This window comes from Diabrotica virgifera, chromosome 7 (assembly GCF_917563875.1).
Source record: "Diabrotica virgifera virgifera chromosome 7, PGI_DIABVI_V3a".
NCBI lineage: Eukaryota > Metazoa > Arthropoda > Insecta > Coleoptera > Chrysomelidae > Diabrotica > Diabrotica virgifera.
This window is the reverse complement of record NC_065449.1, coordinates 248570573-248598299: the sequence shown is the minus strand read 5'-3', so window position 1 is coordinate 248598299 and position 27727 is coordinate 248570573. Positions and strand designations below refer to the sequence as shown.

General features: G+C 32.4%; 1 protein-coding gene across 1 annotated transcript in view; it reads left to right on the top strand.

Moving 5' to 3' along the window:
* The first annotated feature begins 292 nt into the window (after positions 1-292).
* Positions 293-27727, top strand: part of LOC126888726 (uncharacterized) — a 45076-nt gene continuing 17641 nt past the window's right edge. The window contains exons 1-2 of the mRNA XM_050657121.1: positions 293-555; positions 1302-2901. Coding sequence (XP_050513078.1) covers positions 293-555; positions 1302-2901 — 1863 coding nt within the window. The remainder of the gene's footprint in view (positions 556-1301; positions 2902-27727) is intronic.

Here is a 27727-nt window from a genome sequence, read left to right as displayed (position 1 = left end):
AGCATGATTTTCGTTAAAGCATCTAGTTTCTCTGTGGTGGTCTTTTGTTGGCATTTAGACCATCATAGTAGTGCGCCATACGTAATCATAGGTCTGACTACAGTCAGTTATAGTCAACACATCTGTTTGGGTTCGATACTACATGAATTTCCACTGTATAGTCCGTCCGCTGTAACTTTTCCCATGCGTCACGATTCATTTTCAATCAAATTAAGTCACAACATAAATTAAAACGAACGTAGATGTGTATATACATTTTGTATACTGTATACTATATACTAGAGAGAGAAACATGGCGCCTCAGAAGAACGGTCGTGTTTACGACTCGGAAGTTAAGTGTTGTAAAAAGTGTTATAAAGTTGCACAAAGTGGTCTATTATGTGCGAATTGTGGAACGTTATCCCATAGTGGCTGCCTGAAGCAACTAAAATCGATCAAATATATCGATGATGAGACAGTTATATGCTGTGAGGAGAGTGTGAGGTTAAGTGATCCACCAAACAAAACCTTGGATAGTGAGGCTGACGATGAGGATCCGAGACAAACTGAAATAAGGTACTTAAAGAAAATTATTAATCAGAATGAAACAATAATATCAAATCAACAAATTACGATAAATTTATTGAAGGAACAACTAGATTTATTTAAATATATGCAAATAGCTGATCAGTCGCCATCTACAAAACAAAATACGAATTCAATCAACCATTCAAACAGAGACCCAAATTTTGAACGACCGAAACAGTCTAGCAGTAAAATATATCCAAAAAACGAAAACACTACACCCGCAAAAAATGTTGCTGTAAATGAAAGTCTTGTTGTTGATAAAGAAAGGAGTTCCCCAACAAAAACTCTATTTAAAAATAGTACCAATAAAAATAAACAAGTTGTTTCCTTAATCGAAAATAATAAACAATTATCAGCTGATATTTTAAGAATACAAACGGAGGCAAAATGTTCAGATATCATTAATTTAACAAACGATGAGAATTTGATAAATACTGAGAGTAAAAATTCGGTTCCAGTTCCAAATAATAATGGGCAAGAATGGAAAACTGTTAGGTATAAAAGAAGGAATGGACCTATTGTTATTGGCAATAATGAAAACTCTGAAATCAGTGGTGTCCCAAAATTTAGTCATCTTCATGTTACTAGGGTAAACCAGCATACAACGGCAGATAATCTTAAGAAGATGTTAGAAAAACACTTTCCAGAAGTGATATGTACGTCCTTAACGGCTAAGCATCCCAACATATATTCATCCTTTAAAGTCTCAATTTTTGAACAACATTTTGGTTTAGCGATGGACCCAAAACTATGGCCCGTAGGCTCTTATGTAAGCAGGTTTTTTATGAAGCGTCCAACACATACTCAAATAAAATGAAGGATGAAGAAACGACCGTTAACCCTCCATCAAATTTTCAAAATAACCTAATTCAACAAGGCACGGTAAGCATGTTTCATGTCAATTTACAGTGTATATCAAATAAAGTCGATATGATCAATGCTTTTCTTGCGGATAAAAAGTTCTATGACGTCATATGTTTTTCAGAGCACTGGCAAACTGAAGAAAATCTAAAATTAATTAACATCTCCGGCTTTTCACTAGCTAACTTTTTCTGTAGGGTTGAAAAGAAGCAAGGTGGCGTTGCAATTTATGTAAAAGAAAATCTTATGTATTCTTCTCTTAATCTAAATGAATATAACGTAGAGCAAACTTCAGAGTTTTGTGCAATTTATATACCTTCAATGAGAACCAATATTTTAACTGTATACAGATCAGGTAATGGTGACTGTGACTTGTTCTTGGTGAATTTTGAGAATGTTATAGCATTCTTACTTAACAAAGCAGACAAACTGATTATACTTGGGGATTTTAATATAAATTTTAAAATTAAATCTGAATCTTCTTATGATATTCAAAATCTGTTAATGTCTTTTGGTCTAGAAATAACGATAAACGATTATACTAGAATCACATCTCAATCCAGTAGTTGCATCGATAACATTATGACTAACTTTTCTGAAAATATCTACAGGGTGGGCGTATTTGAACCTTGTTTCTCTGACCATCGAGCACAATTTATATCTATTGATTCTGATCTTAAAGTTGTTGACACTAATCAATCATTTCAACGGTCTATTACTTCTTCTGGTTTGCAGAAGCTTAAATATGCACTAGCTAGTACAAAGATGGACTTTTTCTATGACACCAATAACGATCCCGATGTCTTGATGTTCTTTTTAACTGAAACTTATAACAACTTAATATTAAAGTTTTTTCCATTAAAAAAAGTACGACAAACTGCTAAAATAACACCCGTGCAATGGTTTAATGACGAATTAAGGTCTTACAGATCTAATCTTTCTCTCATTAAACACATTGCAGATGTCACTAAGGATCCCGATATTTTCAAACTATATAAACAACAAAAATATGAATATAATCGGCAGTTACAAAATGCTAAAAAGTCGGCTTACTCTGGTTTTATTACTAACTCCAATAATAAACCTAGAGACTGCTGGAAAATATTAAACTTCGAAAGAGGCAATACAAGATCCAGTTCGGTACAACCAGATCTATCTCCAGACGAAATAAATCAATTTTTTATTACAATCGCAGAGAATATAATTACATCCCTTCCCACTATTAATAACGATATCCTCTTCAGTTACAGAAACTATCCTTCCCCGAGTAAGTCCTTTTGTTTCCGACCCGTTGTGGAAGATGAGATCTCTCAAATAATTAAATCTCTTAATAATTCCAATTGTAAGGACGTTCACGAAATAAATAGCAAAATTTTAAAAGAAACTTACCAAATAGTTTTAACACCTTTCACTCATCTTATTAACTTAATTTTATCAACTGGAGTATTTCCAGAAGCACTAAAGTACTCAAAGGTACTACCTATCTATAAAAAAGGTGATTCCTCGAAAGCTGACAATTACAGACCCATAAGCATTGTTTCTACATTCGGGAAAGTGATTGAAAAGGTGATCAAACAACAATTATATTCTTATTTTGAGTCTAAAAGTTATTTTAGCAACTCGCAATATGGATTCAGAAGTGCTCGTTCTACTACAAACGCGGTATATAATATTGTGAGCGAGGTGATTGAGGGGCTTGAACGTGGCAATCGCATAGCAATTTCTCTCTGCGATTTGTCGAAGGCTTTTGACTGCGTTTCACATGACATTTTGCTCCACAAATTAAACTATTATGGAATCAGAGGTATCCCTCTTAAGCTTATCTCTTCGTACCTATGTGGTAGACACCAGGCTGTAGTGTCTAAAGGTTATCTCTCCGATTTTCGACCCGTAAAACATGGAGTCCCACAAGGTTCGGTCTTGGGACCTCTTTTATTCATTATATATGTCAACGATTTGCCTCATTTCATATCTCCGTACAAATCAGTACAATTTGCGGATGATACGACATACATAATATCAGGTAATAAAAATGAGGATTTAAAAATGGCTTACGAGGAAGTCTCTGATAAATCTAGCACATGGTTTGCTGCGAACAAACTAAAACTCAATACTGAAAAAACGCAGGACTTGATTATATCTGCAAGTGGTTTACATGGCGATCCAGATGACAAAGACACTGCTAAACTATTAGGAATAACCATAGACAATCGATTGAACTGGTCGGCTCATATTTCACAAGTAAAGGCGAAGCTGTCTAGTTCATTGTTTCTTATTCGTCAACTAGCAAGGGTTGTCAGCTTTGAGACATTGAAGGTGACATATTTTTCTTTATTTCACTCACACCTAAGCTATGGATTAATCTTATGGGGCAATTCAACAAATGCTCTTCAAATTTTCAGGATGCAAAAGAAAGCTATCCGGATTTTAGCAGGGGTTAGTTATCTGGAACATTGCCGACCTCTCTTCATCAAATTAAAAATTATGCCGCTACCTACTCTGTTGATATATCAAGTTCTGACTGAAATTCACAGAAAAAGGTCCCATTTAACAAAGCAGTCTGATGTTCACGTTCACAATACGCGATACTCTCACTATTTACGAACAAATCGCTCTAGATTGCGTCTTTCAGATAAAAATTGTCTTAATTATAACTACTACAATATTTTACCAAAAAATATTAAACAGCTAAGCTGTAACAGTTTCAAAAAAGTAATAAAAAGGTATCTGTTGAAACATTGCTTTTATTGCTCGGAAGAATATATGACTCATTGCAGAACATCTACTGAAATGCTTACCGTGACACAAAATATTTTTTGTTAATCTATATTCTTGTTTGTGATACATATTTATAAGTTGCGTTTTATATTTCTGTTTTATATACCTTGTGATTTTATATACCTTGTAATTTTTATATTCCTTATTTTGACTTTGTAATTTTGACTTGCTACAAACAATTTTTTTTTTGTAAAGTAGTTAAATAAATCTATCTATCTACTACACACATCGGTGTACGTTTCACTTTCTGTTTTGACTTAATTTGATTGAAAATGACCGCATGGAAAAAGTTATAGCGGACGGACTATATCTTACGATATGTCCAAAGGGAAATCTTTGCTTTCTTGGATATTCTTTCCAGATGAGCGTTCCATGTAAGTCACTTATCTAGTATTACTCCTACATGTTTGCCTTCATTCGCATCTTTTTCTGCACAAGGAGTGGACATCCAGGTATTATCTAGGTTCCGTCTCCTTGTGAAACTAACTAATACTGTTGCTAGGAAGAGCTAAGACGAGAATAATACAAAAAACCTAACAGAATCAATAATAATTATAGGGTATGGTGCTTCTCAAAAGCTTTCTTCAGTGCCTCACAAGTGACAGAAAAAGGGTACACCTGTGATTTTACACATTTATAACATTTATTCTGTTGTTGATAGATGGCGCTATAATCGGAAAACAATTATTTATTATAATATGATTGCAATTTGGTAAAAAATCAAATTAATCGTGTTTCTTGCATTTATAAAAAGTTATGTTCTTTGATTTGTATAGTCGTGTAAATTGTATCTATAGATTATAGTCGTAGATATATAGATAATATGTAAATCATTTTTTATTATAGCGCCATCTATCAACAACTAGAAATAATGTTATAAATGAGTATAATCACCGACGTGCCTTTTTTCTGTCACTTCCAACTTAATGCGTTAGAAAGAAATAAAAAAACTGTGACGCACTGAAAAAAGCCTCTCAGAGCCATATATCTGAAAATAATTTATATTCAAAACTTTCTAATGATATCCCTAACTTTTGAGAGCAGTTTATAAAACAGCCAACACATAAAACCAAATATTTTTTATAATCTAAAAAAATATTTATTAGGTATTAAAACATCAATGACAAGGGAAATACTCAGACAAAATATGTGGTGAAATTATTAATTATCTGTTTTTGACGTACATCATTAATATCTATGATTGTACTATCTATCATATTTGTTTATACCCATTAAAAATGCAAAACTTCTTATCCTGAATGTAATTTTTTAGATTATTCATAGTGTTAGAAACTATCTACGGATTACAGTCAGTTTAAACTATAATTCATAAATTTGAAAACAAATAAAAAAATATATATTGTTGTCATTTTCGACACTGCATATTTTAGTCCAATTGTGAATATTCTTTAGTCATGACAACTTTCTTCAATTCTTCTGCTACTCTTGCGATAATCTGAAGATTGATGTATCTGGATGAAGTTGAAACAGAAGATTCGCCTAGAATAAAAAAGGAATAAGAAATAGGAAGAAGAAATAGAACATAGAAACATAGAAAATAATCAAAATGAGAAAATTTTTCTTTTAATCTCAATAATAAGTTCTATATGATTAGGTTAAATCTTATGTCGTAGATTAAACCTATGTACATCGCGAATGGATGCAGAAAGTGAAACAATCACCACCATAAACCAGTGTTATATTGTACAGATAAATCCAAAATATAGTATATTTCAACGTTCTAGAACTTAATCACGAAATGAATAAACTATGCAATTTTTTTACATTTAACTTAACATAACTTTTTTTTGGGGATTTACAAAAAAAATAGTTGAAAGGGTGGTAGAAGCCAGCGAAGAAAACGAATTGTTCCTAAACACAAAAAAGGCATAATTTTTGGTTATTACAAAAGTCCAACAGCGCCAAGAAAGCATAACAGTAGGTACATGGAGAAAAAATTAAAAAAGTTGAAAAATATGAATATCTGGGTACAATAATTAATGAAAATAATCATAATCATAATCATACATCTCTAAGTGGAGCAAAGGGCACCTTGCGGTGTTTCAAGTAGCATGAGGAATGATGGTGAGGTTGCTAGTCCCACGCATCATCTGTTGAGTTCCGTCCAATTTTGTTTACTAGTTTTCTCCATTCTCTTCTGGTTTTTGCTTTCTTTTTTGCATCGTTCCATGTTAAATTATTTTCTTTGAGTTCTTTCTCTATTATTCTTTTCCACGTATAAGATGGTCTACCTTTTCTTCTTTTGCCTTGAGCGTTGTAATGTAGAGCTTGTCTAGCAATATTTGTTGCTGGTTTTCGTAATGTGTGTCCTATCCACTTCCATTTCCGTTCTTTTATTGTATGTTCTATCCTTTCTTCATTTGTTATTCTCCACAATTCGTCATTAGTGATTTTGTTTGGTCAAAATATTCTCAGTATAATACGTAGGCACCTGTTAATGAAGGATTGTATTTTCTGAAAGAATTGTTTATGTTGTTTCCATGTTTCTGCTCCATATAACAGGACATACTTTACATTAGTTTCAAATAATCGTAGATTTGTTCTTCTGCTGATGTTTGTCGAGGCCCATATCTTGCGTAAAGAGTTGAAAGCGTTTTGTACCAAGCTTATTATTTGTGTTATGTCCTTTTCTGTGCCTCCTGCTGTGTTTACCAGACTGCCCAAATAACAGAAATCTTTTACTTCTTCTATTTGTTTCCCTTCTAAATATGTTTCCCCATTTGATAATATTTTCGTTTTTTGGGATTTACACAGACACAGGACACAGAAAATATTAAAGCAAGAATAGTACAGGTAAGAAATGATTTCACCAAACTGAAAAAGGTATTGTGTAGCAGGGACATTACAATTTTTTTAAAGATAAGACTTCTGAGATGCTACATGTTCTCCGCATTATTTTATGGATTGGAGGTTTGGACATTAAGGAAAGATGTTTCGGACAGATTGGAAGCCTTTGAGTTATGGGCCTACAGATTAAGAATCCATCGAAATACAAAGATGAGAATCTATAAAACTTTAATTCGACCAATAACATGCTATGGCAGTGAAGCCTTGGTCCTGAAAGAAACATCCAAAAACAAACTCGACACATTCTCGAAAGGAAAGTACTGAGGAGAATACTAGGACCTGTGAGGGAACCTTCAGAAGTCGATACAACAAAAAACTTTATCAAATTTATAAGGAAGCACCCCTTTCAGACTTCATTAGAATACAAAGATTGCAATGGGCCGGACATGTGATAAGAATGGGAGAGGATAGGCTACCAAAAAGAGCACTAAATGCTAGAATGCAGGGAAAAAGACCGGTTGGAAAGCCAAGAAAGTGCTGGGAAGACACAGTAAACAGCGACGCACAAGCCCTTTTAGGAGTCCGTGTATGGAGAAGAGCAGCCACAGACAAGCAAGGGTGGAGGCAAAAAATAAAGGAGGCCAAGGCTCAATTTGGGCTGTAGTGCCGCAGAAGAAGAAGAAGAAGAAGATTAAGAATAAGTTGGGTGGATAGAGTCACGAATGTCGAGGTGTTGAGAATAATTGGAAAAGATAAAGAGGTTTTGAATACAAAGGAAGTTTGAAAACTGCAATATTTGGGACATGTCATGAGGGCGATTATAACTTGTTGCAATTAATAAATACAAGGAAGAATACAGGGCAGGAGTCGTGGAAGAAGTAAGAAGTCCCATCTCCTAGTTAAACAATTAGAGCGCTTGGTTTAATTGCACTTCTGCTGATCTCTTTAGAGCAGCGGTATCGTAAGTGCGAATTGCCATGATGGTTGCCGACCATTTTAGAGAAGATGGCACATGAAGAAGATTAAAAAGAAATCAAAAACGCCTAAATTTGTTTGTTTGTTCCCTAAATCAATATTGGTCGTTTTTCTTGGATGGCTTTCGATTTCAATTATTTATTATATGCAATCTGCTTAATTATTAAAAACATAGGGGTAGCTTAATAGGGTCGTTTCATTAAAACAGAATAATAGAAGCAAGTAAGTACTTAGTTGTTCTAAAAACGACGAAACATAACACTTCCTTTGGTACTTAAATGCTGGCGACAAGTGAGCGAGAGTGGCTTAATGTGAATACTCACTCGCATTCGCGCTGCCTCTCCTTTGACTTCCGTTCGAAAAAACCGACAATTTGGGGAGCGCCGTGCAATGGCAGCGGCATGAGCAGTGGCAGCGTGAGTGACCTATTTACACACTCACACTGCCCACTTCCCTGCCCAATTTCCTGTCCAATAGGACTGAGTGTAAATCCGGTATAATATGATGTGGTGATGCATGTGTTAAGAACGCTGGAATAGACTATAATATCTTTCTTGAGTTTCTTGGTAATTATGATCGAACGAACATCTGCCCCTTTCACTATCCATCAGGTCACTTGCGAGTGAGTTAATGCATTCGCGAATGGTACAAATAGGAAGCGATTAATAAGGCAAATCATGATGTGAAAATACAATTCGGCTGATTCTCTAAGAAAGGAACTGATTACGTCTCCACATTCATTACGTCTACTGTCTTTTTTCTATTAGAAATTACGTGATCTCAGGGAAGATAGTGTTGGCTTATTAGAAATTTATTGTGTGAAACGGAAGACCGGAGGGTGGTTCAAATCTACAGGGTGATTAAAAAATGTGTTGAAACCAGGAGTTTTAAAGTACTTCATCATCTAGTTTCATGGTCGTTATCGATCGTTAGATATCATGTTCTAGCTACCTTATTCGCTATCCTGATGCAGCTCTGAATAATGATGAAGTCGATTTTCCGTATAATTTTCTTAGCTTTTTTAGCCATGATGTTCTACTGCCAGGACCACGTTTACCTTGGATCTTTCCCTGAATCTTCTTCTTTAAGTGCCATCTCCGCGGCGGAGGTCGGCAATCATCATAGCTATTCGTATTTTAGAGATGGCTGCTCTAAAAAGTTCATTTGATGTACATCCTTACCACACTATCAGGTTGCGCAGCCACGATATTCTCCGTCTCCCTATGCTTCTCTTTCCTTGAATCTTTCCCTGCATAATCAATTGGAGCAAGCTGTATCTCTCTCCACGTGTAATAATATGTCCGAGATATTCCAATTTTCTGGTTTTGATTGTATTTAAAACTTCCATTTCTTTATTCATCTTTCTCAGAACCTCATTGTTTGTGACGTGTTCTGTCCACGATATTTTCAGAATTCTTCTGTACACCCACAGCTCGAATGATTCTAGTTTTTTCATTGATGCAGCATTCAAGGTCCAAGCTTCCATTCCATAAAACAAAGTCAAGAAAACGTAGCACCTAGCCAACCTAACTCTTAGCTCCAACTTCAAATCTCTTATGCAGAGTATTTTGTTAAAATTTACTCTAGCCTTTTCTATTCTGATTTTGATTTCCTGTAAGTAATCTGCTGTGGAGTTGATCATTGTTCCAAGGTATGCATATTGGTCGACTCGTTCGATATTGGATCCGTTTATGAAGAGATTTTCGTTATTTCTTTGAGTTTTCGATATTCTCATAAACTTTGTCTTCTTGACATTCATTGTTAGCCCGTATTCTTGTCCAAACTCTGCTATTCTGGTCACCAGCCTCTAAAGATCCCCAATATTTTCTGCTAAGATGACAGTGTCATCCGCATATCTAATGTTGTTAATGGGAACTCCATTTACCTTTATTCTATGTAGCTGTTTCACCCTCAAGAGCTGTTTTCAAGACCTCTTCCGAGTAGGCATTAAAAAGAATTGGCGACAACACGCATCCCTGTCTCACTCCACGTCTGATTTCAATTTCCTCTGACAGCTGGTCGTTAACACGTACTTTTGCTCGTTGTTTATAGTATAAATTCGATATATTCCTGAGGTCATTGTAGTCCAACTTCTTTGATTCCAGGACATGCATTAATCGTTCATGTCGTACTTTGTCGAATGCTTTATTATAGTCAACAAAACACGCATATATATCTTGATTGACGTCCAGGCACCTTTGTATAAGTATGTTAAGTGAAAAAAGAGCTTCACGAGTTCCCTGGCCTTTGCGAAACCCAAACTGCGTATCATTAATGTCTATGTCTAGTTTATGATATATTTGGTTATGGATGACTTTCAGTAGCAATTTTAGCACATGGGACATCAAACTAATGGTGCGGTAGTCGCCGCATTCTCTTGCGTTTTTCTTTTTAGGGAGGCAAATAAAGATCGACGTCAACCATTTTTTGGGTAATGTGCCTGAGCTATAAATTTTGTTCAAGAGTACCATTAAAACATCAATATGCTGCTCATCTATAATTTTTAAAAGGTCTATAGGAAGCATGTCAGGTCCTGGGCTTTCCTGTTCTTCATTGTTTTTAACGCATGTATTATTTCTTCCTTTGTAATATCTAGACCTATTTCTCCTGAAGTAAGTTCTATATGTTCCAGAGTTCCAGGTACCCTCTTTCATCATCGAACAGTTCATCGATGTATTCTGCCCAACGTCGTTCTTTCACATCGGTCTCTGTTATAGCAACCCCGTGTCTATCCAGAAGTGCACCAGTGAGATTTTGCGTTCTTAGTCCAGCCATTCCTTTGACTTTCTTATGTAGAATGATCTTTCCCTGAATGATCAAATGTAAAGGTTCATATTTTTCAGGGAGTTTCATAATGTAACCGAAAACCTAAGTATTCCAGCTTGCATCTCTTTATTATATTGAACACTTGTGTTGTTTGATTCAGTCGTCTAAGGACCTCCTCTTTTCTAATTCTGCCGACCCAGCTTATTCTTAGTAGGTAGCCGTCTGTATACCCAATACACACAGCTCAAAGGCTTCAAATCGTTTAAGCATAGGCTCGCTTAGAGTCCACGCTTCCACGACATACAGTAGAACAGGAAAAAAATATATAGCAATATGTCATTCAAACGCGAAGGTCAATACTAAGATTATGACTGGAAAGTACGTTTCTCATTTTTACAAAGGTAGCTCTGACTTGTTCTATTCGACTTTAATTTCTGCGGTTGAATCAGTGGCGTGCTGATAGATTAGCGAGCCCTGGTTCCAGTTGGGATAATAAACTCACATAATAAAAATATAGTTGGGATAATAATAAAAACACACATTGTATATCAAAAGTTTTTAATTAACATTAAATATAAATTATCATAATATATCATAAAATATAGGGTGAGGCAGATAAAGGGCCTATTAGAAATATCTGGAACACCCTATATTTTAGTATTGTAATGAAATGATATTTCATGGTACTTTTTTATTTCTTAAGCATTCCCTATACCTAACTGCTTTAGTTTGTGCTTAATTGTTAATCGCACCAACAATCTTAACTTCGATGGTATTTTGACAGTTCAACCATTATTGGCAATTTTAAGTATCAGTCTAAATTAATATGTATTTATTTCCAAAAAATTATTTGTGATTGAATATTTTCACGGCCAACCTAATACAATTTCACATATTTTGTGTTGCAATTAATGTTTTGCTTGAATCACCAATAACTCACAAATTAAAGCAGTTAGGTATAGGGAGTGCTTAAGTAATTAAAATGTACCATAAAACAACATTTCATTACAATACTAAAATACAGGGTGTTCCATTTAAGAAAACTCAAAAAATACTCATTCCGTGTTTCGACCAACCCTGTACACTAAAACGAAAAATTTAGCTATACTAATAATTGTTAACAATAGAAGACTATATTAAAAATCATTTGAAGATAAATAGAGTTTATTATGTCAAACTACTACAAGCCTACATGGTGTGAATATTGCTACGAAATTAATAAGAAAACGTAATTATCTTTTAACCTACTCTGTATAATATTACAAAACCTTATATTTAAAGAAAGAAGAAATCGAGGAGAATCCAAAAATGTAAAAATATACAGGGTGTCCCATTAAAAAAAAACGAAGTTACAATCAACTTCCGGTATAACCGGAAGTTCGCAATAATAACCAAAATAATTAAAATACACTGATCAAACTTTGAAATCTTATAAAGATTTAACATATTTAACATAGCATATTTAACATTTTGTCGACAAAATATAAATTTTTTATTTTTTTGCATAATCTTTAAATGTTTAAAAAAAATTGTTATAAACAAATTAACGTTTCTCAGAAAGTTTTTATTATATTATAATTTAAAAAAAAAGATAAAATGCGCATTTCAAATATCTTGAAAATTAATGCTTTAAAACTTTTTTGCAACCACTTGCAAAAAAGTTATGAAACAGCAAAGTAAACATACGATTACTACGGTGTTTATAATTTTTTTTAATTCTTTCAAAGCGTAGAAGTGAGTCTAAAGTACAAGCTAATTATTTACAAAAAACTATTGATTATCAGTTTAATGGTTATATTTTAATTAAAGATTAAAAATATATTTTTTTGTAATTTACACGCGCGAAAGTAGAATAATACAGTACTGTAGCTAAAATTTTCACTCGGAGCGACGACCGGCCGCGCAACGTACACTTTTAATAAATAATATATGCTGCGTGTCAGTCACTTCGAGTGAACATTTTAGCTCCAACTCTGTATCAGGCCTACTTTTGCGCCAAAAATTACAAAAAAAGTATTTTTAATCTTTGATTAAAATATAACCACTGCACTAATTTTTGACATTCTTTGTGAGTAATTAGATTGTACCATAGACTCACTTTTAAGCTTTGAAACAATTAAAACAAATTATAAACAACGGAGAATTCGTATGTTTACTTTGCTGTTTCATAATTTTTTTGCAAATGGTTGGAAATTTTTTTTAAAGTATTCATTTTCATGACCTATGAAATACGCATTTTAAGTATTTTTTAAAATTAGAATATAATAAACAATTTCTGAGAAATGTTAATTTGTTTATAACAATTTTTTTTAAACATTTAAAGATTATGCAAAAAAATAAAAAATTTATATTTTGTTGACAAAATATTAAATAGGCATCACACCTTTATAATCTTTCTAAGTTTGATCAATGTCTCATGATTATTTTGGTTGTTATTGCGACTGTAAATTGTTAATTAGCAATTGAATTGTTGCTAAAATATTCGTTTCATTTTCACCGGCTTCTGAATTTATAATCTATACCAAGAAAGCTTTTATTTCACCAAGCCATATAATTATTAATTAATAATTATTGGCCCAAAAAATTTATTTGAAAATTCGAGATTTTGTTGGGAAAACCCAAATTTTCCGAGGAAAATTTTTGTCGGAGCAAATCGGGAAAAACATGCCTCTATGTAGAATTAAATTGGGGTGAATTTTTATTTGAGTGTTTTTGATGTAAACTTAAAATCTTCGGAGTTATAGAGCAATAATTGAAAAAATATGATTTGTCGGCGCCATTTTGTTTATAAAAAAAGTAGCACACTATCTGGAGACTTTGCATACCTATATTAATAATATATAGGTTCTTATAATTCGATTCCAGCAATAAAATTGCTGGTAAATAACCTTGCTTTGTGCTTTACTAATTAGACCAGCGTATTATAACTATTTTTTTTTTCAAAATTTAATGAATATGCAAAAAAAGAAAAATTTATATTTTGTCGATAAAATATTAAATAAGCATCTCATCTTTATAAGCTTTAGAAATTTGATCAATGTATCATGATTATTTTGGTTATTATTGAGATCGTAAATTGTTAATTAACAATTGAATTGTTGCTAAAATATTAGTTTAATTTTCACCGGCTTGTGGAACTACAATCTATACCAAGAAAGCTTTTATGTCACTAAGTTATATAATTATTGATTAATAATTACTTACCTAAAACTTTATTTGAAAATTAGAGTTTTTGTTAGGAAAACCCGTATTTTCCGAGGAAAATTTTCGTCGGAGCAAATCGTGAAAGACATATCTCTATGCAGAATTTAATTGCGGTGAATTTTTATTTGGGTGTTTTTGTTGTAAAGTTATAGAGTTATAGAGTTATAGAGCTTCGGAGTTATAGAGCAATAATTGAAAAAAATACGATTTGTCGGCGCCATTATGTTTATAAAAAAAGTAGCACACTATCTGCGGACTTTGCATACCTATATTATTAATATATAGGATCTTATAATTCGATTCCAGCAATAAAATTGCTGGTAAATAACTTTTCCATGAATTTTGCTAATTAGCCCAGAGTATATATACTAAGTCTGTAGACCCAGTAGGAACAGAGGCGTAGGTAATGAAAAGTTGGTTTTTATTTCTCAAATTCCAAATCGAAATGAAATTACTCATCATCGCTTCACAAGTTACTTGACTTATACAGTGTGTCAATTTTAAAACTTACAATGGGCTATATCTCACGAACAAAAGCTGATATCGAAAAATGCTTGAAGCCGTTTCTAGGATAGTAAGGGGGAACTAAAACGACATGAAAGAGAACTCAGCCCCATCAACCCCCTAGGCCCCACCCACCAAAACCAAAACCCCTATAGTCTAGGCGCCAGAGGGGTCACCGTGTCATATTCAATTCTGATGGACAAACTCAACGGTTTCTTATGGATTTTTGGCTGCTGATTACGAATTTCGAGGGGGGATTTCGATCCGAGTGGTCAAAAAATTGTTATAAACAATTTAATTGTTTATAAATTGTTTATAAGGCTCTGGCTCATAAACTAAAAGAGATAAAAAAATGTTTCAAATAAAATTTGTTCCTTAATAAAAAACGAAGAGAAAACCGTTTACTAAACTTAAATCTAACAATTAGAACTCAAGATATTGTAAAATTAGTGCACAATGCAAATTGCAAATTGCAAAATAAGTATTTTTCGAAGCTTTATCGATCGAAACTCGGCTTCTACGCATGCAAATAAGTCTTAGAAGACGTCGTTTTAAAGCTTAATTAACAGGCTTCTAAACAAAGTTGTGTTAAATTACTTGATCTTCATTTGTTTTAAAGTTATACCCGTTTGAAGTTACAATTTTCTTAAAAATATTTTATTTATTATATATTTATAGTACATTCATTTGTTTATAAGGGTTCCAAGCAAATTTGAGCTATAAACATTTATACTTTAATGAACAATAATGATAGAAAAACTCAAAAGGAATAATTTGAGGTTATGAAAATGTTCATAAGTTTATTTTTGGCCAAGATGTCGATATTTGAATGGCGCGAGCTATGAGGCTCACCGCGTAAAGGTTCACGCGCTAACTTCTCGATGCAAATTATAATTTCTATGTTTACATACGTTATCTTCATTTTTCATTTTTGAAGATCCTAATAAAATTTTATCATATAATTCTTATAATTAAATCATCATACTGTACCTCGTATCACCTTTCATTCTATTTACATTGTCTTCTATTTTTTGCACTAAATGAGAAAAAAAAACATTAAAAACTAATATTTCAGAAGTATAACTAAAAAGTAAGTTAATATTGTTTATTAATACTATTTTTACAACCATTTTTTTCATGCATCTGCAAATCTGCATAGAGATATACAGGGAATATCAGCTTTTTTACATCTGCATAAGTTCTTAGCGAAATTTTAACAGTTACATGGTGGTACAAGTCTGTTCTTGTAGGCAGTAAAACTAAAACTTTTTGAGGCTTCAGAGTCTAATTATCTATGTGATATCCATATAAAGTGGATCTAGTTCTTTTGCAGCATCATCAAGCCCCGTCAATTGTGCCGCCACATCATAAATGCTCGTTTTATATGCAATGATGATGCTGCAAAAGAACTCGATCCATTTTTATATGGATATCACATATTGGCTCATTTTCATGCGTAGAAGCCGAGTTACGATCGATAAAGCGTCGAAGAATACATACTTACTTGACTGTGAGCCAATCTTGCGCCTCATAGCGCGCCATTAAAATATCGACATCTTAGCCAAAAATAAACTTACGAACATTTTCGTAAGCTCAAATTGTTCCTTTTGAGTTGTTTTATCATTATTGTTAATTAAAGTATAAATGTTTATAGCTCAAGTTTGCTTGAAACCTTTATAAACAAATTAATGTACAATTTCTTTAAGAAGATTATAACTTCAAACGGGTATAACTTTAAAACAAATGAAGATAAAATAATTTAACAAAGTTTGTTTGGAAGCCTCTTAATTAAGCTTTAAAAGGACACCTCATAAGGCTCATTTGCATGCGTAGAAGCCGAGTTACGATCGGTAAAGCTTCGAAAAATACTTATTTTGCAATTTGCATTGTGCACTAATTTTACAATATCTTGAGTTCTAATTGTCGGATTTAAGTTTAGTAAACGGTTGTTTCCTCGTTTTTTATTAGGGAACAAATTTTAGTTGAAACTTTTTTTTTTCTCGGATCGAAATCCCCCCTCGAAATTCGTAATCAGCAGCCCAAAATCCATAAGAAACTGTTGAGTTTGTCCATCAAAATTGAAAATGACACGGTGACCTCTATTTGGCGCCTAGACTACTACTTGTGATACATTATTGAAAAGCCTATAAAAAATGCTATCCCAATGGTATAAATAATAATTATAATGGGTGTCAATATCAGCAGTCTTACTATGACTTTAGTATTTGTAATGCTATCTTCCGGACTATTATTTTGAATGATAATCGGTCGGTAGTTTTTTTTGTTAAATAAAAACTTAATTTGCCGTTTTTGCAAAACAAGTTGAAACCATTTGTTTTTTGGTATCTGTCAGATTCAATAATTTTTGGTTTATTTTGAGTCTTTTAAATGTCATTAGTGTTCATCATTTGTACGATCAGTACTGTCATTCAGCAGTAGTTGTCACGATGGTTTACAGTATATTTGAACGCGTGGAGATCATTTTCATATTTGCCTTCCAGAACCAGTGTTATTTACGAACAGCTCAAATATTTATTGAAAGGCATCTGGAGAAAAATGTAAGTCACGTGTACGTCCGCGATTTAGTTGAAAAGTTTAAAGCAACGGGATCAGTGCACAATAGAAAAAGGGATGCCCCAATGTTACTGCATGAAGCATCCCAAATGAGGTCCTTGGAAATTTTGCAATAGAGCCTACTGCATCAACACGAGTCGGTTAGAAAGGTGTTGAAATTACATAAGTTTCACCCGTACAAAACACAAATTCTTGGGTTGGAAGGAGAGGTCCTATTGAGTGGCCACCATGGTCACCAGACTTACCGCCACCTGACTTTTTTCTATGGGGTTACCTCAAGTCAGTTGTTTATAAAACTCAACTTGCGTCACTTAAGGAATTGCGAGAAAGAATTACGCAAGCATGTCGCGCTAGAACAACATTTGCCAAAGTTCGTGCAGAATTTGAAAATAGGCTGTATTATTGTTTACAGAACGATGGAACCCACTATGAACATTTACTTAATTGACATTTTTAACAAATTTGTAGTTCAACAAAAACCTCATTAAATTTTCCATTTAAGCCAAAGTTTCACAATTATTGCTTCACTCTGTATAATTATTATTTATATCATGGGATAGCATTTTTTTATAGACTAGTGGGTGGGGCCTAGGGGGTTGATGGGGTGAGTTCTCTTTCATGTCATTTTAGTTCCCCCTTACTATCCTAGAAACGGTTTCAAGCATTTTTCGATATCAGCTTTTGTTCGTCAGATATAGTACATTGTAAGTTTTAAAACTGACACACTGTATATTGTTTATATGATCTGTAATGTTTATCGGTCCACAGTCGCAGTGCTCATTTTTGAAAAAAATTGGGTTTTAAAGTAGCTATTATTGTTTTTTTAATTTTGAAAAAAAAAATTTAAATAATTTAAAAATTATTAGTGATACCAAAAATCTCAAGTAGTAAAAATATAGGTTTTGATATTGTAAATATTTTAGACTTTTTGCTTTCCTGAAGACAAAAGTTGATTAAGATCTGTTCAAAATGCATACACTCGGATTAGTGACTCGTTTAAGTCTATTTAACTACAGCTTTTTCAAAAATAAGCACTCTGAACCAATGAGTCTTACAGATGTCTTAAAAAAATACATAAGTAAAATAATTTGTGAAGCGGTAACGATTAATTTCATTTCGGATTCTAATACCAACAAAAAAAAGGACCAACATTATTTTGATCGTAACTTACTTTTCATGTAAGAAAATTTTTATATTAAAATACCTACTTTAAAAAAGTTGAAATCAGTCTTACCCAAAAAGTGCTTGATTTTTTGGTTATTTTACGTTGAAATATTTGATTTGGAATTTGACGATTAAGAAACCAGTTTGTATTAGTTGCAACTCTGCTTCTACGGAGTCTACAGACTTTATATATTATACACCATTGGTTTACTTTTTATAAGCTATAGTTTTGCTAATAGTATTTTTTTGATAAAATACTTACTCTGAGTTATTTGCGAAAAAGCGCCTGAAAATGTGTTTTTTTGTACAAAAATAAACATTTTCACTCGCAAATACTCGAAAACTATTGACTTAGTTAAAAAACAGTATAGAAAAAAAGTTGCTTAGAATTAGTTAGTTTATCAAATTCAGGTACTTATGAAAAAAAGAAGAAAAAGCGGGCCCTTGCGGGACCCAGGCCCTGGGATCCGGGGAACCATGCTCAGTACTCCACTGGGTTGAATCCCAGCTCTCATTGACATTACTGCCGAGATATACGAGTTTCTCCACTCTATCCAGTGTGAACCATTTTCAAATCGTCTGACATACCAATATACAAAAAAAAAAACACGAATAAAATCCTTTATAAAAGGTATGTATATATTTAAAATCCCTAAAAAGAGCTACATCACAGAACTAGTTTTCAACTGGTTGACCAATCATCATCAGTGCTTACGTGATCTAACATGCTAACCACCAAAATATAATATTACAAAAATATGAGGGTAAAAACCCTTTAAAATTAAAAATCCACAAGGAAAAAGTTTTCCTGTAGTTGGCTGTATACCATGTAATACAAAAAACAGTAAAATCATTTATATAAGGTATATTTAAAATCCCTAAAAAGGGCTACATCACAATCACATAACTAGTTTTCGACTGGTTTACCAGTCATCATCAGTGCTTACCTAAAATGAATATAACCTGGTAAAATAATGCAAAGATATTGAAATTTTGACTACGGTTAAGAGCTACAACTTAACCTACAACTTTTCTTAACCGTAGTCAAAATTTCAATATTTTTGCATTATTTTACCAGGTTATATTCATTTTAGGTAAGCACTGATGATGACTGGTAAACCAGTCGAAAACTAGTTCTGTGATGTAGGCCTTTTTAGGGATTTTAAATATACCTTTTATAAAGGATTTTACTATGTTTTTTCCTTTAAAATTAATTTGTCAAGAAAACATTGATGAAATATGCTAACTTAAGCATAGATGTTTAAACATGGAATATTTTAAACATCCATGCTTAAGTTAGCATATTTCATCAATGTTTCCTTGACGGATTAATTTTAAAGGGTTTTTACCCTAATATTTTTGTCATTATATTTTGGTGGTTAGCATGTTAGATCACGTAAGCACTGATGATGATCAGAACCTATTTTACTTCAAATCAGGCCCGAGGCACTACACAATTTTCGGGCCCCTAAATATGATTTAATAATAATAATAATAATAACTTTTTTAAATTAATTAATTATTTAAGGTACTAGTATACTTTAAGACCAAAAATAATAATTTTTTTCAAGAATTTTTTTTAAGAACCTTTATTAAAAATGAAAAAAAAAAGATATCTTTTGTCATTTATGCACGTACACTAATATTGTAGAGGACGCAAAAGTCGAGGCCTCGAAAAATGATGGAGGACAGTTAATCTCAGGATTGGGATATCTGAAACAAAAAAATCGTATTGCATTTGAAAAAGGAAGGTTTCTTACGTGATAATTTACCACAATTTTACCAAAAAATTAAAAATTAATATTTTTTAATCATGAAAAACTGAAGAAAAACAAGCGATTTTTTCACAAAAATTTTTCAAATTTCCGTAAAATCTTTTTTTTTGCGGAATTTTTCACTAATGGTGGTAAATTGTTACGTAAGAAACCTTCCTTTTTTGAATGCCGTACGATTTTTTTATTTCAGAGATCCCAATCCTGAGATTAACTGTCCGCCATCGGAACTACTTTTTTTCGAGGCCTCGACTTTGGCGCCCTCTACAATATTAGTGTACGTGTATAAATGAAAAAATATATACTTTTTGCATTCTCTAAGAGTTAGATATTAATATATAAAAAGTGTCATGTTCATTTTTAATAAAGGTTCTGAGAAAAAAAATCTTGAAGAAATGCTTATTTTTGGTCTTCTAAAGTGTACTAGTACCTTAATAGAAATATAGTTGCACCAGAAATTAAAATTTTTATTAACAAAAAATAAAATTTATATTTAAACAATTAAACATTGTTTAAATACAGTGTGTCGCATTTAAGATGAAGGCAGCTCTATATTTCGGCTTCGGCTATCAAAATAAATACAGATTTGAGGTTTAGCACAGTCATATAGGTTGAAGGTTCTCATTTTTTAAGATATTCAACTGAAATTTAAATTTTATTCGCGGCCTACTACTGCGAATCCGCAAACAGGGTAAATTTTCTATATTTTGCTTCTCGTTAGAGATATCGGAAAAAGTTATTTGAATAAGTGCTTCCAAATCTTATTCTAACCCCACATACTAAATTGCATGACAAAATTCGCACTTTTAGTTTTTTCAATATTTGTAGTCAGGACCCTAAAATTCGTCTATCCCGAGATGCATCTTGGGCCAGCCAATTTTAAGTTTTAGGATCCTGACTACAAATAATGAAAAAACTAAAAGTGCGAATTTTGTTATCAAATTTCGATATCAACCGATGTTAGCAACCGATATTTCTAACTCGAAGCAAAATATCGAAAATGTACTCTGTTTGTGGAGTCGCAGTAGGCTGCGTTTAAAATTTAAATTTCAGCTATCTTAAAAAATGTGAACATTCAAGCTGTATGACTATGCAAAACTTCAAATCTGTATTTATTTTGACAGCCAAAATATAGGGCTGTCTTTATCTTAAATGCGATACACTGTATATACATATGTCATTTCTTTTGTAAATAATTTGGTCGTTGAATCATAAAAGGATAAACCGTTCTTGGAAAAAAATTTAATGGCTGCTATTATTCGTTGAAGAACGTTTCTCCAATGTTCCATTTCTTCTAAATAACTTTTTTCCATTAAAGTTATAATTTTTCCTGCTGTACTACTTCTCTTGACTAACGTACCAATTGATGAAATAATATGTTCAGGAGTTCGCTTATGTTGAATAACTGTCCTGTTGATATTTTTCCAGTGATTATACCCATCGAAAGTTAGAAAAACAATCATTTTCGTGGAAATCAGTTTATAAACGTAACAATAAACACCGCTACATTTAGGACTGTACACTAACCACTCGCAAATAATTTTTCCTCATTAGCTTTCATTTTATAAAAAATTGCACTTTGCAAATGTCTGGTTTTATTATTATCAAATTGTGTAACACATTCACTAATTTTATCAATATGTATATTGATTCTGTCGATTATTTAATTAAATATGTTAAAAATCCAAATTTAAATGTTTTGGCCAATCCCCTATATCGCCAGGAAAATAGTTATTGACATTGTCGTTTTCTATAGGAGATGTACTTGTGACAGGTGAAGTCGCTTGAAAATCAACAGTAGAGTCATCATTTATAATTTCATGTTCGTAAAATGAAATAATTTTGAAAATTCATTTTGTTATCGCAATAAAAATTTTTTTTTATGGTGATCTTTCCGGGCCTCATTTAAATGCGGGCCCGAGGCAGGTGCCTCACGGGCCTAGTGGTAAAATAGGCCCTGATGATGATTGGTCAACCAATCGAAAACTAGTTCTGTGATGTAGCCCTTTTTAGGGATTTTTTATAAAGGACCTTTTATAAAGGATTTTATTCGTTTTTTTTTTGTATTATATGGTATACAGCCAACTACAGGAAAACCTTTTTCCTTGTGGATACCAATATACCTTAAAAGAAAACCCTTTAATCACTGTGTTCTGCCAGTGTTGACTTCGGAGCGGAAACGTTGACCATGACAATAGCACAGTGCAAAAGATCCGCTTGTCTCAAAGAGCGATGTCTCAAGATCCCATACCGACAGCTACGACAAAGATCAGCTGATGCAGTAGAGAGGTGATGTTGAAAAAATAACTGTTCGTTACAAAGTACTCGTTTCTTACGAATACCGAAAGTAACGATTACTATACAGAGAGGCAAATCGTTACTTTGATTACTCTGATTACTTCAGGGGCGTCATTTCATAGGGGGCCTGGCCCTGAAAATGACTGAAATTTACAAAAAATACATCAATTTTCATCATTACATCATATATATGTATAATGTATTGTATATAGAGTGAGGCAGATAACTGGCCTATTATAAATATCTCGAGAACTAAAGGCAACAGAATCATGAAAATTGGAATACAGGGGTTTTGAGGGATGATCTATTAAATGAAAATATTTTCATCTCTTTGCAACTTCCGGTTATACCAGAAGTTGCTTATAACTTGTTTTTTTTTAATGAGACACCCTGTATATTTTTCCATTTTTGGATTCTCCTCAATATCTTCTTTCTTAAAATATGAGATTTTGTAATATTATACAGGATATTTTAAAAGATATTTACGTTTTTTTTATTAATTTCGTAGCAATATTCACACCCTGTAGAATTGTAATAGTTTGACATTAAAAACTCTGCTTACATTCAAGTGATTTTTAATATAGTCTATTATTGTTAAGAATTATTAGTATAGCTAATTTTGAAATTTGAGTACACAGGGTTGGTCGAAACTCAAAATGAATATTTTCTGAGTTTTCTTAAATAGAACACCCTGTATTTTAGTATTTTAATGAAATGATATTTCATAGTACTTTTTTATTTTATAAGTATTCCCTATACCTAACTGCTTTAATTTGTGAGTTATTGGTGATTCAAGCTAAACATTAATTGCAACAAAAAATACGTAAAATTTTATTAGGTTGGCCGTGAAAATATTCAATCACAAATAATTTTTCAGAAATAAATACATATTAATCCAGACTGATCCTTAAAATTACCAATAACTCACAAATTAAAGCAGTTAGGTATAGGGAATACTTATAAAATAAAAAAGTACCATAAAATATCATTTCATTACAATACTAAAATACAGGGTGTTCCATTTAAGAAAACTCAGAAAATACTCATTCCGAGTTTCGACCAACCCTGTATATTAAAATTAAATATTTAGCTATACTAATGATTCTTAACAATAGTAGACTATATTAAAAATCATTTGAACGTAAGTAGAGTTTTAGTTGTCAAACTACTACAATTCTGCAGGGTGTGAATATTGCTACGAAATTAATAAAAATACGTAATTATCTTTTAAAATACCCTGTATAACATTACAAATCCTTATATTTTAAGAAAAAAGACATCGAAGAGAATCCAAAAATGTAAAAATATACAGGATGTCCCATTTAAAAAAACGAAGTTATAAGCAACTTCCGGTATAACCGGAAGTTGCAAAGAGATGAAAATATTTTCATTTAATAGATTATCCTTCAAAACCCCTGTATTCCAATTTTCATGATTCTGTTGCCTTTAGTTCTCGAGATATTTCTAATAAGCCAGTTATCTGTCTCACCCTGTATATAATGCTTGCCCTCCCAATCAAAATTTCAAATGACGCTCCTGGATTACTTATAGTTACTTCGTATCAATCGTATCAGAGCTAGTAACGACTATTGTATCTACTTTTATTACTTTGATTACTTTGTACTTCGTGAAGGTCGTTATTATATCGGAATACCTATACAAAATACCTACCTACTGACAAATACGATTCTCGATATGATTACCGGTACTCAAATACAAAAGTAATCATAGTAATCAAAGTAACGAATACTGTAAATGATTACTTTATATAAAAAACCTAGCTACTGAGAAATACGATTTTCGATATGATTATCGGTACTCAAATACAAAAGTAACAAATGTAATCATAGTAATCAAAGTAACGAATACTGCAAATGATTACTTTATACAAAAGTACCTAACGATTTGTAACGAATACTCGAAAGTACCTAACTAAAATCAACATCACTACTAGAGAGAATAGCAACACTGAAATGGAACTGGGCAGGTCACATGGCTCGAATGACAGATAATAGATGAACAAAGCGGATACTGAAATGGAGACCAAGAGATGATGCCTTTTGAAGCAGAGGTCGGCCACCAACACGTTGGACTGATGATCTACAAAGTTGTCATATATAGGAATTGAGTGCAGGAGGCATAAGATCGAAACATATGGAAAATTATGAGGGAAATCTATGTCCAGCAGTGGACAAGCGAAGACTGAATGATGGAAGCTCAGATTGTGCAAGTAAATAATGCTATACTACAAATTTTGTGTGTTTAGTACCATACAAAATTAAGACACGATACCGATATAGATAGATACTGTATCTTCTGAGAAGAGAAAATAAGTTACTAAGAAATTTCATAGTCAGATAAAATCGCGAGAATCGCCAACCGTGTTGCGGCAAACTACAATTACCTACACAACACTCCGTATATAAAGAAGATCATAAAGTCTGGAGGCTGATTCGACGTGATAGTAGTATTTGGGTCATTTCACTTCCTACAAGCGGTCAAGACAAGAAGGGACTTTTCAGACATTGACCGACAAATTAAAAAACGCATCGGCCGATGATCATGATAGGGAAAGTTGTTGAGAAACCAGAAATTACTATAATAGGCCAGTCTGCAGCCGTATAATTACATATATTTTATGCAAATATGAAACGGCAAAAAACAATCAAAAATGTTAATGTAAAATATTCATTTTCGAATTGAAAACGGTATTAAATAAGAACGACAAAATTGATCACATATATGTGTTACATAATATCAAATAAATATTGCTGTATTCTGTGATTGTATGAGAATTCCATGTGTACAAGATAGTTATTTTCCTAACAAGTGCAGAAAGTCATTCTTTTCCGCACGCGACTGCACTTTGCCGAACGACGCGAAGCGGGAGTTCGGCAAGCAGTCGAGTGCGGAAAACAGACTTTCTGCAAGAGTTAGGAACAATATTTTTTCTAAGAGTCTTTAAAAAATTACCAAATCTTAATCAATTAATTTAATTAATATGAAAATACATACACAAATTAATTCTTTGACAAGATTGTCAAAACCAAACTTTCAATATAATTAGTTAGCATGACGACGATCTTGGTTTCCATGACGATGATTCAAAACGACTGTTATTGTCTACCGATTTGACTTTCGAATATTATGTCAAAATAATTTTATTTCATCGAATTGTCGCGTTAATTTCATTAAAACAGGAGCACAATAAGATATATTTGAAATAAATTAGTAAATAATATCTAAATATTAGTTTATTGCATGTATTATAATTACTTTAAGGCCATATTAACATATCTAAATTAACACGCGTGCGGAAAAGTAAAAACCGCGTGCGGAAAAGTAACACGCGTGCGAAAAAGTGAAACTTTCTAAACTAAAATTCGTGCGCGAAAGTAGACATTTTTGCACGCTCGTAGAAAAAGTTACTAACGATGAGGTACTTTGGCGCATGAACAAACAAAAAAAGATTAAAAAGGATGATCAAAGAAAGGAAATTACTCCAAATCATATTGCAAGGTAAAGTACAGGGCAAAATAAGCAGTTTCTAAAGCCACAATTTCCATTTGGATCGCTAACCTTCTAAAGGAGATAGCTCAATAAGAAGAAAAATATAAATATTCAAGGATATTCATACAGTTTTCATTGTATTAACTCGCTCATCCGTTTTCATGAATCTCTCTGCTTCCATTCACCTTTATTCTTACCTGTTTTTAAACTGGCTTCGTTTACTACAAAAACTCCAGGATATTTTGACCGTTATTTTTGAAGTTATACTTTTAGTTTAGGCGCGTTTGGGAGTAAATGTATATGTGCGCGAATTCGTCAAAAGTCTTGGTCTTGGGCGCAGCTGAAACGTTATGCATGCTCTGATTGGGTGATAAAATGATCTGTCAATAATCGTTAAATATGGAGGTAATGGGTAAACAAATGTTGTGTATATTAGTTTTTATTGTTGTGAGGAAAGAGACAAAAGCAAGTTTATAATTGTAGTGACTTTTTAAATAGTTTTTAAAAGCAACATATACGTAATTGTAAATGTTTCAGAATTATAATAAAAAATTATGTAGGTACATACCTATTTGGAAAATGTAAAAAATAATGTACTTATCTAGTATGTAATGCTTTAATTTATATAATTTGATAACGAACAAAATTTCTACCAATTTTCATTTAATATATTGTTTTCTTACTCTATGCTTTGTTGTATTTTAATATTTTAATTCCACAAAAATCAAACTAATTAAATTCATATAATAAGCAACTGTCAAAAAGTTTGTGGTGTAAACGTTTAGTTGGTGTATCTTCCCACATGACAGCCAAGTATAAGTGGCTAAATGTTAAAGCGCTTTGATTTCCAATCTAACAGCCCCAATATAAGCGGGTTCGATCCCCAATGTAAGTTTTTATTTTTTTATACACTTTATCATTGTAAATATATTTATTATATACTTTTTTCAGAAAATACGTATTTACTTAAAATTTTTGTCAACAATTATTGTTCAGAAATCATTTCTTTGCGGAATTTTTCAATGTGTTTTGGGTGTGTTTTATTCTTTTATTTTTTTAATTTTTGGTATTGTTTTAATAATATTTTCTGGAAAGTAGTAAGTATTAAAATTAGTTTAATATTTAAATAAAATATAAATAAACTGTTTAAAGTATTAAGTATAACTTCTTACGTGGCCGTGGGTACAAAGTAGGTACACACATTCTTTTTTTTCCTTAATTTATTGAGCTCCATTCTGGTATTTTTTATCAATCTTTATAGACGCAAGAAAAAATATTGTCAGGTAAATTGCCCTTTATTATTCCTCTTTGAGGTAGATGTAGAAGATTTAATGTAGAAGATTGGTGTAAGAAATGAGATTTATGTCAGAAAGTGGTCAAATGCCACAATATCTTTTCGGAGAGCCTTTTGAACGACTTGCAGTGGATATTCTCTATCCACTTCCGATAACAAATAGGGAAAACAAGTAGTATTTTACAGAAAACGGCATAAGCAATATATTCTGTCACGTGCGGTTTATGAATTATTTCCTAAAATTGCACTCCATTCCTAATCAGAAAGCGACTACAGTATCAGAATCATACATTAATACACATCGTATCAAGACATAAAGTTTCTTTAGAGCTACATTCTGATCAGGGACGAAATTTGGAATCAGAATTGTGACAAGAATTGATAAAAATCTTGGGTATTAAGAAAACTCGCACTGCGTCATTCCATCCCCAATAATACTGAATGGTTGAAAGACATAATAGAACCGTTTGTTAATACCTTTCAATGTTTGTCGCTGATAATAAAAAAATATTGTGATACTTTAATTTCTCTATTCCTGCTAGCATATAGAAGTTCCGAACATGAAGCAACCGGATGGACTCTATCGATAATGATTACCGGAAGAGAAATTAAGCTTTCCCAAGATTTTATTTTCGGGACTCAGACTCAGACT